This window comes from Phyllostomus discolor, chromosome 1 (assembly GCF_004126475.2).
Source record: "Phyllostomus discolor isolate MPI-MPIP mPhyDis1 chromosome 1, mPhyDis1.pri.v3, whole genome shotgun sequence".
In the NCBI taxonomy this organism is placed as follows: domain Eukaryota; kingdom Metazoa; phylum Chordata; class Mammalia; order Chiroptera; family Phyllostomidae; genus Phyllostomus; species Phyllostomus discolor.
In genome coordinates this window covers 165,486,859-165,505,940 of record NC_040903.2, presented here as the reverse complement: position 1 = coordinate 165,505,940, position 19,082 = coordinate 165,486,859, and the positions used below count along the sequence as shown (strand labels likewise).

General features: G+C 35.7%; 1 protein-coding gene across 1 annotated transcript in view; it reads right to left on the bottom strand.

Annotated features, from left to right (window-relative positions):
• The window catches only part of UNC13C (unc-13 homolog C), a 469,738-nt gene that overhangs the window by 284,499 nt on the left and 166,157 nt on the right, over positions 1 to 19,082 (bottom strand). The window contains 1 exon segment of the mRNA XM_028506783.2: positions 11,091 to 11,310. Within this exon segment, the coding sequence (XP_028362584.1) occupies positions 11,091 to 11,310 (220 nt within the window).

Sequence of the window (19,082 nt, the reverse complement as noted above, 5' to 3'; positions counted from 1 at the left end):
TATTCTCAACGCTCTGTCTGGCATTTGGGTTGCTCAATATTACAGAACAGGTAAATAGTGAACCATGATTTCAACCTTCATAATTCCTTAGTGAGTTTGAAGTGAGAAAGCAAAAGCTTATGCACCAAGGTCTACAGGAACTGCCACTGCTGAAAGCAAACACTTTTTTTTTTTTTGGCACAGAAGCAACTGAGATGCAGTAAAATGATCAGAAAGTTGTGTTCATAGCTAGTAATTGTTCCAGTATTAATCTACATGACTAAGTACTGCCCAATTGCTGTGTCGATTTTTTGAAATATTATATTTATGAAAATAGGTATACTCATAAATATTTCACAAAATGTTAAGAGGTTAAATGGGATAAATTGTCTGCTCGATTCCTGCCAGAAGGATGGTTTCAGTAATTTTCTTTGAATCTCATACTGTGAACCTTAAGCCAGCTTCAGGATAGAAGCTAAGACAAAGGAGAAAAGGTCAACTACCAACTTTCCTTTTTATAAATTCATATATAATTTGACAGTAGTAATTTAGTAAAAAATCTTTATTTATTTGAAAGTATAGCATTTTTTTACTAAAGAGGAAAAATACATTCATAATAATCAAGATGTAATTAGAGGAAGTAAACAGAGATGAATGTTCTAATGGTAGAAAGAGCAGATTCTCTTTATCTTTTTTAAACCTTTGAAGACAAATGACATTTTTAAAAAGAATACTAAAAATTAGTACATTTCATTTAAGGTAATCTGCCATTCTAAATGCCCTAAACATCTGTTAAAACATGCCATAGAACAGCACATATTTGTACATTATCTACCCCTAAGCAATAAGCACATTCATAGTTTATCAAAAATAACTTCACAGTACATAATTCTTACACAGAAAAATTAGCTTAGGCTAGACTAAATACCATTTGCAACTGTTCAATAGGCAGATTTTATTACAAGTACTGGAATAGTCATTAAATGGACATAAGAGGGATAGCTTGAAAAAGTTACCTGCAAGATTCAAAATTTGCCAAATGTTTGGTTTGTAAAGGTCATTCTAAGAATATTCAAAAGGTTCTAAGTGTCATAAAAATTTTGACTACCTCCAAAACTTCTCAACTATTATCTTTGTGATAATGAGTGCTGCCAAAGGTTCTAGGAAAGAGCATTAAAGTCCTCAAGAGATAAATATATTTTGGATTTTTTTCCCTAAATTTAGGAAGAGCCAGAAGACCACCACCCACATGATGCAGGCTCATTCAAGTAAAAACCACTAAATTCAAGGCTGGAATGTCAAGAGATATTCTTTTTTTCATTTAAAATAATCAAATCTCTATACTTAACATCTGTGTCTTGAATTCTGTAAAAAATTAATTACAAAAGTATGATCATTTGCTTTGGAATCTTTCACAAATACTCTTGATACTGGAGTAGATGATCTCTAACTTGTACAGACAACAAATCAATAAACTGTAAAATCACCAGTCTAAAAGAGTAGGTTAGTGGAAACTTATGTTTGTGATTTTTATCTGTTTCTAGAAAAGATATAGAACTTTTTAAAAGTTCTTCTTTTATATATTTAATGACATTTTTTACTGTTGTCCAAGTTCAGTTGTCTCCATTTTCCCCCCACCATGGCCCCCTGCTCCCATCCTCACCTCCTACCCTTGGTCTTACCCCCTCCTGGCTTTGTCCACGTGTCCTCTATAAACATGCCTTGATGACTCCTCCCCTTACTTTTATATCTTTTGACTGGAGAAAATGATTTAACTTAGATCTTTTTAGTTCAGAGATATAGAGACAATTCATAATTAATTTTGTCACTGATCTGTAAATATTTTCTATTGCCCTATTGTGCATCAAACCCACATAGCACTTTTTAAAATAAAACTATTTCTTAAACAGGCACCATATGTCACCAATTTCTAGCCCTTCGGGTTTTTTTTAATTGTTGTTCAAGTATAGTTGTCTCCATTTTCCCTCCATCTCTTTCCCCAACCCCAGCCATCCCCACTTCCCACCCTTTATCTTACCCCCTTTGGTTTTGTCCATGCATCCTCACGGATGTTCCTGAAAACCCTTCCAGCCCTTTGGGTTTATTACTTTCCTTCAAGTTTATTCTTTTTATCTCAAAGTCATCAGATATAAACTAAATTTGCATTTATATGAGTCTTCCTTCAAAATGTCTGGTAGAAGGTCCAGTAGCATAATTGAAATATAGTAATATGTCAACCAGAGAGCAAAAATGAATGAAGTCAAAAGAAATACTGTACAGTCAAAGCACTTTGTAAAGTATAATACATTCCACAAATGAAAGGCATCACTGATATTTTTAAAAAACACTTAATTGACAGATCAGTCAATACAATTATACATGGCAAAACTACAAGGAAATTTAACCTTAAACAGAGGCAAACTTATCCAACTTGGTTCTCCTTCACATAATTTAATAAGACAGTGAATTAATTGGAACTCTTACTTTTTCTTTAATTTTTATTTGTTGCTCATAACATGACTTTCACATCAAATTCACAATTTCACCACAATTATATGGTTATTTACAATTTTAGTGTATCTTCCAAATAATTATTTGTATACATAAAAGCTACAATATTCTCACTTGGTCTCAGTCTCCTCCCTTTCCTATTTTTTCAACAATTGTTCCAAACATTTCTACTCTCTTCATCTATCGTGCTGCCATCACCTTTTATTCTCAGCATATGATCTTACTGTGTGGTAGGCAGTTAGACAGGAGCAGAACAAGGATGATGGTCCAGTCACAGAAGGTCATCAAGGTGGAAAGCCCCAGGTGCCTAGCAATGGGCAAAACTGGGAAAACAAGGACCTGGTCCCCAGGGTGACCTCTCCTCCCCTTGCATATTGCTGGTCATTTGGTGTAGATCCCCTGATCTTTCATATTACTTGTCATGTGGTTTGGATCCTCTTCTTACCTTTCCTGCCCTGACATGTTGCTTGTCATGCAGGTTAGACTCCCTTAGAAGGGAAATGAGCAAGGGGGCTGGAGAATAGCCCTTAAGCATTAAGCCCTAGAACAAGGAGGTTCTGACCTGCATCAAATACATCTAGGCCTCAGTGGTGTTTCAGCTCTAGGCCCAGAAAAACAGCAAAACCAGACAAGTGACACAGCTGCCTGAGGACCAGCTTTATTGACTAATGACCCCCTTGCCCTGGCTTTGATTAATCAGTGGAGATCACAATGCTGAAAGTAGGCACCTAGAAAGCTGATGAATATTCTATTAAGATCTTTCCCTGGGACCCTCCCTAAAACCTCCATTCTTAAAAGCCCTTGGATTGAGGACCCAACACACTCTTTAGGAAACAAGCCTGAGCCTTTCCCCTCCTCCTCTTCTCCGCCCCACAGAAGCTTTTCCTTGTCTCTCTGTCCTAAATTCTAATGGATCCCCTTCCTTTGCCTCTGTAATTTGATTCCTGATTTTATTTATTCTACCACTCACTTCTTTTACCTCTGTGACTCTCTAAATAAACTTTTTCTTATATTTTGAGTCTTGACCCTGGATTCTTTCCTAGCCAGAACTCAAGTACCCAGGTTGCTGAACCAATGTCAGGTATGACTCTCCTGTCTAACACCTGGTGCTGTTGTCACCAGCGCCAACATTATCTCTTTCTTAATAGAAGAAGATGCTTTCTAAACTCAGTGGTCCCACCCCACACCCCATTTCCCACTACAGAAAACAACAGAAACACAAAACATGATTTGTAGCATTAACAGACTTTTGTGGTATAAATATGCCTTACATGGCTGATTTCAAGCAACTGCTTCACAAGGTATTTGAGTATTTATCAATCACTACTGTCATATCTATCTGAATGTCCATATATCCTACAGACTAGCCTATAAGCGCAACCTTAATTAATTGTGCTTTCCAAGTATATAGCACACTATTTGGAACATAGGATACACTCAATAAATAAAGAAGAGAAAATATTTCTTAGGGGAACCTAAAATAAAATGATTTCTGTATGTGACTAATTTGGCTCTGGGTTTAATGTTATGTGTTAGGAACTTCTTATACACTCTGATAACAGGGCCATCATTCTGGGATAAACAAAAATAAATATAGTATAAAATGGTAAACATGCTGTGGAATGATAAACATGCTGTGGAAAAGACACCTGACTCTCTTCTTTGGATTTGGAATTTTCTGAAAACAAAGGCTCTGTGCCCCTCATTAAAAAGCAGAATTTGGTTGGCCTATATATCTCATGCACTTAATAATCAGCATAAAACAAGGGCCTAAATCCAAAAATAAATGGAAGAAATATATCCAGAAAATCACTTGTAAATAAGGCCAAAAAGTATAGTGGCTCTTGATGCTTTTGTATGGAAGGATAGAGTCTTGGGTGTGCATCCTAGTTTGTCACTTAGTACCCATTTGAAATTGGACTAGTTACTTGATCTTTGTAAGCCTTAATCTTTTCATCTGAAAAACAAGAAGAAATACTAATGCCTTCCTTAACAGAGTCCCTGTTAGAATTCAATGAGATAATGAATATAGTTTCAATAGTAATAATTGAACATAGATAGGAATTTCAGAATGTCAACAAGGTGAAGATATAAGCAATTAAGAAATTTCATATTGACAAGAAATTTTATAGTTCTGAGCTTCATGATGACTTGACTATGAAACAACTCCTTGAAAACTCTCCCAAGGATAGTGTCACACCCAACGTCTGCCATATGATAAAGGCTCTGTAACTATTTGCTAACTAGGAGCCAACAAATTGCTTGAAGATAAAAGAAAATAGAGTTCCAACAAACTAGAAGTAATAATAAATATCCATTATAATATTAAGTGTTACTTATACTATAAATAGTATTTATTATAAATATTATGAAGAAAATAATGATAATAATAAATATAATAATTATTATTTTAAATTCATAAATCCTTACCTGCATTTGAGGCTGGTGAACCCAGAGGAGGTTCATATTAACAAGCATGGAAAGCACACAGAAGGCCTGATACTGAGGCACTTTTCTCCCTAGGAATCTCTAGTATGAAAAACTTTGTTGCTTTTCTTTTCTTTCCTAGTAAAATCACGTAGGTGGGCCTGCTTTTGGTGCCTATTTGTTTTCTTTCCCGTGAAATCATGTAGGTGGACAGGTAGTTAATATTTCCTAACCTTTCCCTTTAGTTATTTTACATCCAAGGTAATTTTAACCCTCCTCTTTTAACATGTCTTCATTCTTTTCAAGGAACCTACCTGCCACTCCCCCAGTCTTCAAGTCAGCCATCTCCGTCTACTTACACAATCAAAGCCACACACTCCACATGATTTCTGGCAAACCAACGAAGGACTGCTATTTAACACAAAGATAATTGGAGGAACAGAGATCTAGCAGATCATCATCTCCCTCGCCCACGGGAGGCCCCATCCCTGACCTGGGGAAATGCAGGCAGGTAGCCCTCTTTCAAGAAAACTGCCCCTTTCTAAGAAGTGACTTCTCTGTCAAGGAGCTTGGGTCCAAAAACAAACAAACAGCAACATTTCCTCCCCCTTCCCCTGTACCATCCCCACCATGTTCAGTTGTCCCATTAATGGCAAATACAAACATTTAGAACAAGTTTGGAAATATGTGCATGTTTAAAGGAGACAAAATCTGGAATGCACTCTCACAATTTTATGTCAAAGCTACTGCATCTCATAAGCATTTTCTAGATACTAACTTTCTTAAGATTTCCTCATCATTTCAGAGTCCAAAACTATCTATATGAATTAGGAGAAGAAATTAATTGTAAAGAAAAAAGTGAAAATTGTTCAAAATAATTTTGCTATGTAAGGAAAAAAAAGAAAGCAAGAAGGGATGGAAGGAGAAAAGTCCATTTTGTTCCTATTTCTAGTTACATAGGTTTCTTCATGACTTCTTCAAAAAACACAAAAAAGATAAAACAAAGAAAAATTTAAACACTAGTTTCCTTCTTTTTCTCTTTTCTTGAATAGGCTCTGACATCCAAGAACTTGGCTGACACAAGTTCACAGTGTCATCGGAAGCTGGTCTAGCATTCACAGCTGGGCCATGTTGTTCTCCTGTTGGATGTAAGCATGCTCACAGGATGTGCAACGCACACACAGCCTCTCTGTGACAGGGTGGAAGTGACACAAACAAGGCCACTTTATATTTTTTGCCTAAGCACAAATGAAAGCAAGGTTACTGTGTAAACTGCAAATACCAAACACCCCTTTTTCTAAGTGACTGCTGTTTCTTTACTGAGTACAGCTATTAGCTTTGCTCTAGTCTGATCCTTGTAGGAAAGGTCTGTTAACCTGCAGAATCACAGAGTTGTTCTCACTTTCACACAACACCCAATCTAGGACAAAATTCTACTGTTTAATACCCTATGGTTCACCCTACCCTGCATCCTCCCTTCAGCAATGCATATTAACTAAACTTTTAGAAGTACAGTTGTGTTTCTGGTGGTCTTTAGCTGGAGGGCATTGACAGGTATTATAACTCTTTTCACACATGTGGACAGTGATGCTCTGAGAGGTTTTAAAATATTGTAGTAGCAGAAGAATGAGAAACTATATTTTTTCAAGCAGCTCAGGACTATGAAACATATATACATACATACACACATATTTCTTATGTTTATGTTGAATACCTCTGTGACATTATATAAGGTATACTTACCCTTCTATCCCCCTACAATACCCCAGCACCTGAAAATGCTCCATTGTTAGTTTATTCCTTTGGGTTAAGAAATTGACCATTGTATTAAAGTAACTTAACTACTGATTCTACTGTTACCCAAATTAACTTATCAGATTATTTCCTCTTTAGTATTGTTGAAAAATGCATGCAATAAGTATGTTGTGATAGGGTTATACCCCATGTTTTGTGGGCTGGCCATAGAGGACAGGCCTTGAAACGTCATTTTGATGGGAAGTTCTGTGGAACCAGGGGCTGGTGGGCACAGGATATCCTACAAACAGGGGTGCTCTGTGGGAGCCTGGAAAAGCACTACAAATAAAGTTAAATAATTTTCATTTTTCTCTTATGGTCAACTTTGTATATCTCTTTATAAATTAGGCAACAATAGGCTTGGAGTTCATAGACCTGGGTTCTAACTTTACCTACAATATCCACTTGATTTCTTTTGACAAGATACTAAATTCTGTGAACTCAGTAAAATTGGTAGATTGGGTTCTTCAGTATGCTTATCTCAAAGGCTCCTCTAAAAATCAATGGTTCTATAAAAGAATGATTTTTAAACCATCACATGCTCTTTCTAACGATAGTTCTTTTGTTTTCACTTGTTCCTTAACTGACATTTATTTATCAGAAAACTGTGCTTAATTGTGTGCTAAGTTCTGGAGAAATAAAGACTATGGTCTCCCTCTGTAGCAGTGGATACACAAAACCTTACTTCTAAGCTTTCTGAGTATTCATTACATAAGCATATTTTGTATAACTGCTGTTGAAAGAGTAGATGTCAAAAGCTTCCAAGATAGATTGGTGTTCACATGTATTCATCTGAATTAAGTTTTAGAAAATAGGTCTGAGTTGAGGGACAACATCAATTATTTTCTTTTGAGCTCTGAAAACCCAGAATCAAACTCCTACCCACAGAAACTATTCCATACAAATAATAGACTGTCTTAAGAGATCACAATTGCAAAATGTGGTAATGTTATACAAAGAAAGAGTCAGTATCTCATTTGTAGACAGGAGTATACCAGCCAGATTTTCTAATGTTAGGAATTTGCAACGGGTAATAATTAGGATGCATAAGCTTTATATAATATCAGTGGGGGACATGTACAACAAAAGAATGCACTCCCAAGATGCTGCTGTCCTGAATTTTTGAAGAAATACTTTCTGTCCTTATTAGGCTGAAGGGCTTATACAGTGAGACTCTGGGATTCCCTCTTTGGAAATGTGTGAGGAAGTAAAAGCCTGTTGGGTTAGGTACCACGGTATTTGTGTTTCTATAATATTGAAGTTGTCTCTTTTCTACTTTGAAACAATAAATAAAATATTTTACATATGATTTCACCCATGTATGCTTCACTCTGAACACATCTTCATCCCAGCCAACATATACTTTCCCCCTTCTCTTTTAGTTTAAAACTACCACCATTACTGCTACAGCAAATTCCTTACAGGTTATATTAACATCATTCAGGGTCACAAACTTGTCCTCCATTATCTATGATTCAATTTTTCAACCACCAAATACTCTTTCAAAAATAAAAAAGAAATAAAGAAAGGTCATTTTAGATAGCAGAATTCAAATGAGTTAATTAAAGGGAAAAAATACAGTCAGACTCTGGCTACTCCCACTGGCCTTGGACTGAGAGGGGAAGGAAAGTCAGTTTTCTCTTCTTAAGGGCTGATCTTTCTGTTTCTCTTTGGTCTCCTCTGTTCTTACCTGTAACTACAAAGCTGTCAGCCTTGGGCCAGGAAGACAGCAAAGTGCAGGAACCACTACCAACTAAAATTAGCTAAGAGGCTGAGATGAGACTGAAGAACTTATTTAACATTTTTGTGTTTCTCTGAACCTTTAAAGAAGTATTGAAGCAGTGAGTGGGATTTTGTAATCATCTGATTTAATCCCGCTTGACTGCAAGTGTATAAGTCACTTGAGTTTTGGAATGAAATACCAAACTCAAACCAATTAGAAGTGAATTTAAATACTCTCTATTTTATATGGGTCATTGGTCAGACCGTGTGTAGAGTATTTCTTTTTCTACACACACACACACACACACACACACACACGCACAAAATGAATATGTGTCCAAATTGACAGACAGCAGAAAAGGATTAGCAAAATAATAAGGGTCCTAGAAACCTGAAGAAAACTATTATTTTCATGTATTTGAAAAACTGTTATATGCAACAGAAGTCAATTTATTAAATGTTTTCTCCAGAGGTAAGATTTGGCTTAAAGAATACAAGTTAAAGAAGGCTGGAAGGACTTAGTTCAAATTTTAATTTATAAGCTAGAATTTTCTAATAATGAATTCAGCTGTCCACTAAAGTATCAGATTTTCCCTGGAGGTGTTTGAACAGAGACTGAATGGCCATTTTGTGAAGGAAATTGGGGAAGCTTCTAACAGAAGGCTGCATCAGCTACACTTTCCAACCCTGATTTCTCTAAATTTTTTATTTGTTCTTTCTTTTCAGAGATGGCATACATGGAACTATTTCATACAAGGTGTTCCTACTGCAAGTGTCTGGCTTAGAGCAATGATCAAGAGAAATTTCTTAAGGAAATGTCACTTATTTCATAGGGATGATTTTAAATTTTATTGATATTTATTGTGGAAAGAAGTGAAGCTAAATTCATATACTTGCAAAACCCCTACCTGTTCAATGTGAGTGTAGGTTTTAGCAAAAAGGGAGGTGTTATTAAAAAATGCCCCTTGCTATAACATATAACCACTCTCATTTTCCTGAACTATTGTTGATTCTTCCAATTTATATGTACATTTTAATGAATAACTTCAATGACAAATTTGCCTAATTTATTGGACAATATCCAATGATATATGCTGTCTTAAAAATGGAAATAGATTATGAAAATGTTTCTAAAGTTTAATAAATAGGTGGCATTTCTCTACTCTAAGGTACTGAAAGAAGAATGAGTTCATTTCTCAGGTATAATCTGCATCATTTTTTAAAGGGATTTAAGTCATTTGTTTCTAGAAGGCAATAATTTTCCTGTCTGTTTTCTCAACTATTGCTCACCTAATAAGCTTATTTCTTAAGCTGCCTATTTTACAATTAATTTTATAAACAAGTAGACTGAATTTTAATTGAATTATGAGACTTGGCAAAAAAGTTGGCTGAGCAATACTGAATTAATCCTCCTTCCTCTTAAACCGTCATTCATATATTTCAAAGGGATACTACTTCTTTTGCTTTAAAAAATGCACTTATTACCATTAATAGCCTCACTCTGATCTGACTATGTAGGGAGAATACTAATCAGGTAGAGAAAGCTGTAGAATATATGTTTCTATTACTACAAAAGTCAGCTGTGAAAGCATTTCTTATTTAATCTTTATTTTGACATTTTCCTCTGTCCCTTCTCAATTACAGCAACCCACGAACCTTACATTGATTGCATTTATACATAAATAACAAACAGAGGGGACAATGTTTAGAAGTGAAAAAAAAAACCATTATTTGCCAATGAAACTCCATGTTTGAATATATCTCTTTGGCAATGCTTTTTTATTATTTAAGGTCAGCACATACAACCAAGTAAATAAGACAGTAAAAAGTCAGTAATATATATCTTGTAGTGTGATGTTTTGGCATTTCTGGACCTAAAGTGTCAGTATAAAACATTTTTGGAAATAGAAAATTTAAGATACGTTGTGAAGGTCAGCATACAATGTACCTATTTGGAAGCGTGAAAGTTTGGAAGGGCCATTCGGATTCATTGAGTATTTACTGTTTACCAGACTATTAGCAGAGACTATTTCATTCAGTCTTCCGAATAACCATCTGAAGTAAATTTTATTATTATTTCTGTTCATTTGCTAGAAGAAAAGAAAGCCCTGAGAAGCTAAAATTCTTGACCAAAGTCCCATATATGGTAACTCAGATTTGTCTCTCAGATTCAAACAAAAGATCCCCCAATTCCAAGGCCTGTGCATGGGATGGAGAAGAACATGACATCTAGAGTCAGACATCCATTAGTCTTGGCAGAGAATTCCAGTTGCTATAATCACAGGTGTGTGCCTTAACCCCTATTTGAGGAACATGATTCTACATATTCCCACTTACCACATGAGGCTATTTTGAGGTAACATGAGAAAATAGATTGGGAGTCACTTTGAAGTTTTCTGCTTGATGTGAGTGCCATAGTACTCTATGTACTCACTCTGAGGAATCTAATTTTGCTGAGTTAGTTCAACAACTAGGAATTACACCAAGTTCAACTATATGACTGAATATGACTGAATATGTGTTTCTTTGCATAAGTGATAGAAGAAGAAAGACGAGATTTTTTGAAAACCAGCAAGAGCTAAAGAGAACTAATCTGAAAACACATAGGATAAGGTAGGCTCTGCAAACCCACTTCCTCAGTCTAACCAAGTACTCACTCTGCAAACAGTCAGCGTTTAGGAGGTCCTGACACTTCTCATGACACTTCACTCCACACTCCAAGCACTTCATGCCTTGCCGGGCAATGCCCCACAGGAGCCCCTCACACTCGTAACAGTAGGTAGGTGTCGTAGCGGTCCAGACTTCAAAATTGTGTGGAGTAGTAGAAGACATGGGGTAGATCAATGCCTGCAAGGTCTTTTTGAAGACATGCATTTTCTGTGAAGAAGAGACAAGTTACCAATGCAAGCCAGATCAGTGGGTTTGGAACTTTTCAACATAATGCAAACCACTGTATCACTTTTTCCTGAAAATGCTATTTTGAAAGAGTCCCTTGATTACTAATTTAAATTATGACAGTAAGCACAATAACTCTGCTCACTTATTCTTCCCTCAGGGATCTAGGGCCCAATTCAATTATATGAACTCAAGGACTCCCTAATTTTCCAGATTGGACTGGCCTCCACTATTGTAAAAGCTTTCTTCATAGCACTGTAGAGCTCAAATTACCTGACAATGTTTATGTCCTGGGTATACTGTAAACTCCATGAGGACAATGGTGAGACACATCTTGTTCAAAGCTACATCAATCCTCAGAGCCTAATGCAGCCTTTGGCTTGAAATAGGTGCTCAGGGAACATTAATTTAAAAATAAGAATTTATATTACTATCCTTAGTCTAAGTTGGTTTTTGGTAAAATTGTGAAGTAGATGAAACATATTCTCAATGATTACCATTGTCCCTGGCACATACCAGGGGTATGACACACTTTCTTGTGAAATAAGTGAATGTTCAGCTAAGAATCTTGTAATCTACCAAGAGATTTAAGGTCTCTAAGATTCACTTTCCTCTCTCCTGACTATCTAAGGTATTATTTGAGGATCTAATTGTATGATGGTAACAAATGTATATTCCACAGCCTTCAAAACACTAAATAAATGCTAAGTATTAATATTGTAATGGATTTTCAATCAACAAGTGTCAGCCAATAAAAGACGACTTGTTAGAGGCCTTCCCTAGGTTTCCCATATCCCACTTTGCAGCTGACTTCCTGAGAAAAAGACTAGCATGCTCTGAAGTTACATTTAGATAATTTCACACAACTGCCTGATGCATAAAAATGGATATTTACATAAATCCTATAAAAGCCTATTTGATAAGTAATGCTAGAAAGAGGCATTTCTATTTTGCATTTATCATCCTTAAAACTCATTTCAGAGTATCTTCCTACAGTGTTGAAATGACCAAATTTCCATTACTTTTCAATTCCACATTATGGTAACAGCATATTTCCCTTTATTATTACATTTTCTTCATTATGTGTTTTCTGAGAATATGTTTGGTAATGGTACTGGGAGATTCCCTGCTAGGGAGTTAAGCTTTACTAACATATTTTCTAACTTTGAACAGCAAGATCCGGCGTTGTTACTCCTGAGGGTCTGGTCAAACCTCTTTACACTTCAAGCAAGTCTACAGAGCAGCAGTATGGTCAAATAGGGGAATAACTTAAGTGGGAGACCCTGCATTAGGGTTTATACAGACAGAACAACTGTATCCATAACTTTTTAAGGGTAGCCTACACCAAGTCAATTTCTTGGATTCACTTTATAATGAAGATGTCTTGCAAAGAAACGTTAAGAGTTCTTTTAGAATTACAAGTATGTATTGTTTATCTTTGCTTCCCCTTTACTGCCTAGAAAAGTGAGTATCTTCAATATTCAGTGAAGTAAATTGAATGATTCTTGGCATAAGAGATTTTCCCTGAACTATCTATACACAGTTCCTTGTTCTAGTTGGGCTGATTGGATGAAGAGGGGTGTGTGTGTGTGTGTGTGTGTGTGTGTGTTTAATATAGTATTTTTAGTTGAGCTAAAAAAATTAGGAGGGAATTTAGTTTTATCCAAAATCATATCAGGTAATTTGTTGTTTGTCTTAGTAGGGAAAAAATAATATAGTCAAACCTAGAATGTATAGAAACCTCAGTTCTATACATTCTGTGTCCTTGAACAATATGAGTCTTGACCAAGTTGTCTGAGGAAAAAATTGTCTCAGTTGTATAACAGACCTTCGGGTCTCAATTCTCTACCCAACAACCCTTTTGTATTGATATCTGTATGGCCAGTCTCGTGCCTCTCAGGTGACAAACAAAGGAGATTGTGCTTTTGAACATATTGCTTCTCAAACAGTTTTTGTGGAATTAAGTTTGAAAACCCAGATTTCACTGTAATTCTAACTTTAAGGAACACTGGGTGGAAATATAAGAGATTCTGTTATTGAACACTGAAAAGTAGGAAATGCATGTGAACTTACAACATAGATTTGAGTAAGAAGTTATTTTTAAACATGAATTTATATTTTAAGATTAAGTATATGATTAATACATTTTATCTAATCTCAATGTTCATTTTCTTTTCATTGAATTCAAGTGATATGTGGTCAGTCTTTCAAATCTGTGGGCAATAGTAGGGGTAATATACATAAGGAACACTTGCTAAAAATTTAAACAAACGGAAAGAAAACAAAATAATTCTAGATAGACAACTGAGAAGATTTCATTGAAATGTTTTGTTGTGATTTGTTTGGTTTAGTTTGGTTAAGTAGCCATGATCCATTTCATGAAAAGAAGAGTGAAGCTAATTTTAAAAAAATAAGAAATATGGAAAATTTACTATACAGTACTTTAAAAATCAATTGAATGGGGCATTAAAATAAATGCCAACATTTAAAAGCTATAGAAGCTGGATGGAAATATTCAATAATTGACTAGAGAATACATTTTCATAGTTGTAAGAAAATGATAATATGAATCTTTTTCATTCTTGATTTTTGAGATATGGGCATATTGAAAATTACTTTAAAATAAATGACATATGAAAACATTTCTTACTCCAGCAAAGCATAAGATTTGATTATAGTCAGTTTAGAAAGATGTTAAATGAATAGTTAAGGAAAACATGTAAAAATAAATCTCATGGAAGGGGATTCTTATACCTCAAAAGCATACCGCATCTTTGGAGGCAACAAGGCACTTTCTTAGCAGCAAAATAAGAGCAGATCAAACAAGAGGATAAGAGGAACTGAGAGTATGGGATTTTTTGGAATAAGGCAAAAAAAATAGTGTAAGGGGTATGACAAAAAAAGGGAAATCATTGAATTAGCCATGAACCACAGGGAATAGAAGTCTGTAACTCACCATTAGCAGCTGGATTAAAGGGAATAGAATTTTTTTTTTTAATGTAGCATTTTGGGCAGGCAGAAAGGCGGGCTGGTAGGTAGGTACAGCTAATAGGGTCCTAGCTGAAATGAAAGGACAGAAGTAGGTATGCTAGCAGGGGAGGGTTTCTGGCCTAGGTAAACCAGGAACCAAACATATGGAAAGGATAGTCTCAAAACCAAGCAGAGCCCTAATTACTGGAACTAGGTCCTCAGGACAAAGTGAATTCAGAAAGTTGAGAGACTCACTGCTAATCTCTTTTGAATGTTTCTAAAGTTTTAAAATCTTCTATAAAATATTATTTTCTAAAATGTATGTATTTTCTGATTATAATAAAATACATGCTCATTGTAAAAAATGTATAAAACTCAAAGTACAAAAATTTTTTAATCAACTTTTCAATTTCATTTTTTGAAGTTAGGAACAGTCTGTATCTTTTCTTTTTCTGTTTATAGATAGAAGTCTTTGCAATCAGGAAAAAAATATTTTAACATTAAGAAAGTGATTCCAGGAAAGGAGAGAATTTTTATTGTGTGTAGACACTATTTTAATCTGTAGAAATGAGGGTAAGAAATGCTTTGACCCTGATAAGCCTTTGTAGCTAAGGCCACAAAGTGAAGGGTGCTCATATTCTAGATAAATATTTTGTTAAAAACTCCTGACCCAAGAAGTTGGAATTTAAGGTGTGCTACCTTAATATATCACTTTTAGAACAAGTAGGACATTGGGAGGAAATGAATTTTTTCCTATATGAGGAAATTAAAATGAGTCTGAGAAACAAAGCAATCAGGCTTCCTGCCAAGAGCAGTGACTAGTGTTCTTAGACCATCAATATTCCAATCTACCAACTGTTAGTACCTAAAACAGGAACAAAGCTTATCTACCTCTATTTGCCATATGGCTTTTTTCTTTTTCCTCTACAATTTTAACCATTAGTGACTTTACTAATGAAGGTCTATTTTACTCTTCATCCTGTGGGTTTCCCTCATGGGATTATGGAAATCATCTCTATACCCCCTCCCCCAAAATCACATTTTGATAATTCTAAGAAAAAAAATGTGCTTCTTACTGTGAAGCTATTTTGTGTGTATGTCTTTTAGAAAAAATTACTGCTGCAGTATACCCCTGCAGTATAAACACATATGTTAGAAAAGAGAAAAAGAAAATTATATTAAAATAGAAAAATGTGGTAAAAAATAGACATAAAATCTTTGAAGGCATGAATAAAAAGAAAATGAAGAAGAAATACACAGGGATAGAAATAATCTAAAACTGAGTCATGGATATCTAGGTGTATATATTATTATTATTTATTCCCTTCACTTATGTTGTGAATACTCTTTTGTATATATGCAATAGTTGATAACAATCAAAATTAAACTATATACTCAATAAGTTACAAAAGTAGCATCAGGATAAATGCATAGAGAGGATTAATTTACACAAGACAAGAGCAGAAATAAAATAGATAAAGAAATGCTTTGAGTCAACAAACAAATGCCAGAGAAATCTCTCACAGTACTGACTTCACAAAAGAGAGAAAATAGAAGTAAATGATAATAAGATAAAATAGCACTAATGTTTATACATCAAAATATGATTATATGAATAATTTGGTGGTATTAAATTTGAAAAGTTAGAAAGAAGGACAACTTTCTGGAAAAGATGATCAAAATTGACTCAAAATGAAATGCTTAAAGAACATGGATAGAATTATTACATTAAATAAACTGATTTAGTAGTCAAATAGCTCCCCTAAAAAATAAAAGATGATTTTAGTGCCAGGTTTTGCTAATCTTTGAAGATATAGCAACACTTACTTCATGCAAACCATCCCAGGTAGGTGACAAAAAGGAAAGCTCCCCAGCTGATTTTATAAGGCTAATTTGTTGTTGATGTCAAAATTGTTCAAATACATAGTAAATTATAGGCCATTTGACCAATGAACATACATGTAAAATATATAATTCTCAAACATATGAGAAAAGCAAGGCCAAGAGAGTTCCTGTAACTTGCTCACAGTTCCACAACCAGTGGTGAAGCTGGACCAATATCTATGTCAAGTCAAAGACTGTGCTCTTTTGAAAAAGCACAAAAGCCAGATAGCAATACTTGTAAATGAGATAATCTTTAATATTCCCAATAGCAATACTTGTAAATGAGATCATCTTTATTTGATGTCATTACTGCTGATTCCCAAGTCAGTACTCCTTGGAATCTGACCCTCAGCTGCAAAGGTGACAGGGAGGCATTGAAGGTAGCATATATTCTGGATACCTCAACATGAGTCCCTGCCCCTGCTTTGCCTGGAAAGACATTTTTTTTTTAATTCTCACAAATTGGGAGATAGGTATTATTACTTTCATGTTAAGGATAAGGTGAACAAATCTCAGGGAATCAAGAAGAATTGATAAGAGTTTTCAGAGGTAGTAAGGGGTGGAGCTGAAATTCTAATTCAGGCCCACAACACTTCAACACCTGTGCATGTGGCTTGAAGGGGCTACTGTTTCTGAGCACTAGTCCAGAAAACCTGAGTGCCTGCGTGACTACACTTCCAGATTGAACCCCAGACCAGACAGGTGTTCTGACCTACTTCAACTTCCATGTTATCCCTCTAGTGTCACACTAGGAATAAAGCCCCAGTCTGATCTTCTACTTACTTCTACACCTAGTTCTTTTTTTTAAATTGTTGTTCAAGTATAGTTGCCTGCATTTCCCCCCTACCCACCCCAGCCATCCCCACCTCCCTTCCCTGATTCTACCACCCTTGGTTTTGTCTATGTGTCCACAAGGGAGGAAGGGATTCCACACCTAGCTCCCTAAGTCCCTTTAACTGGGCATGAATCCTGTTCCTGGAAGAAGGACCTGCAGTCTCCTAGACAAACCAGCCCTTACTTAGAACTAACAAATTCTGGAAGCATGCCAAAAGATCGGACTCATAAACAAGGTCATAAACCCACATAGAAAAAAACAGGGTTCTAGAATCCCTTTAATGCTTGGTGAATATATTCCTCACTCTACTTGAGTTTCCATGACCCTCATCTGAGTCTGTCTTACTTTAAATATTCCTGCCTGTTAGACGCTTCCATCATGACCTATAGCAACAGTGGGTACAAAACAGTATCTCACCCCCCCAACACAATATATTTTTAAATTTTATTTTTCAATTACAGGTTACATCGAATACTATTTTGTATTAGTTTTAGGTGTACAGCATAGGGTTTAGACAATTGTATATTTTACAAAGTGCCCCCCCAATATTTTAAGTATCCCACATATTATTGACCATACTCCCTATGCTGTACTTTACATTTCATGGCTATATTGTGACTACCAATCTGTACTTCTTAATCCTTACACTTTTTTTACCCAGCCCCCCAACCTCCTCCCCTCTGGCAACCATCAGTCTGTTCTCTGTCAGCTTCCCTCCTGCTGTATTAAAGTCTCGTGACAGCAGGGATTTTTAGCTGAATTGTTCACTGCCTTTTTTCCAGAATCTGAAACAATGTTTGACAAACAGTAGTCAATTAATATTTAATTTTGAATGGATCTACTTGGATTGCTCCACCATTAGGTCCACACCTAGCACAAAGCTGGGCAGCATAGTACCAGGCAGACTATTGTTGCGGCACTTGGGTACTAGATTGTTATCCCTTCTTACGTTAGTTATTAAGCCAGATGGAAATGCTCAGAAACCATAGTCCTTCAGGGCTTATTAGACTGAGATTCCCAGTCAGCTCCCACAGCTCCTCATGGGTGTGTGGGAACTGGCAATGGAGGGGGACCTGGCAGAGCTTCTCCCACTGCCAACAGCATTATGGGGGCTGTGACACTGACCTGCTGTCACCTTGCATGACTTTACAGCCCTTTCCTTCTTTGGAATAGATGCCTGAGCTTTTTACCATACATTCACTAATGAAAATAGAAGTGCTAACCTTTGATATTTTCTACATGGCCAAGCCGTTTTCCTTTGTGTAAAGGCAAGTATTTTATGCTTTCACATTGAGGTGCCTATGAACACTTTCAGCACCAAGAAGTGGAAATTAGGCTCTTCAGCATTTATGTTAGCTGCCCATGTAATGAATTAATGTGACAGCTTGTCAAGAGTGACATTTAATATGCCTGTTGTACAGAAGTCATATTTCATTTACTTTTTGAGACATGAGCCCCAGGGAAATGGGCTTTATGAGTTTGAAAGAGAGATGATGGATGCTACTTATCTACCCAACACCCACACAGAAAAAATTGTTTTACACCAGCCTTCTGAAACTAAAGGAATTGAAATGATAACTAAGTTGATGAAAAGTAGATCAATAGCTAATTTAACCATAAAGTGAGTGTATCCTCCCTGTCAGAGCTTCAGAAAATATAGCAACAATCCTACCCTCTGATTTCTATTGGTTTTCTCTTAGCTTTTCATAGAAATGAATATTTGTGCTTCAGAAATATAAGAAAGGGATAGTGAAAGAGTATATCAATAAAAATCCTTGACCTTGATTATTTCCTCAAAAGCAAAAGACCAGATACTTGGAAATTCAGCAAGCAACATGGGGCTTTCTCATATACCAGAGGATATTTACTTTCTCCTGAATCCAAACTATACTCAAAATATCAGATGACGTCATATGATCCTGGGAAAGCAGTCACATTGTTTTCATCCTGTGGCACAATCAAAATATTTTAATTTGCTGTAGCACCCATATATTCAAATGAACATGTATTGTTTTGCTTATGTATATTGGGACTGGGGAGTTTGCTGATAGCACCTAGGACATAT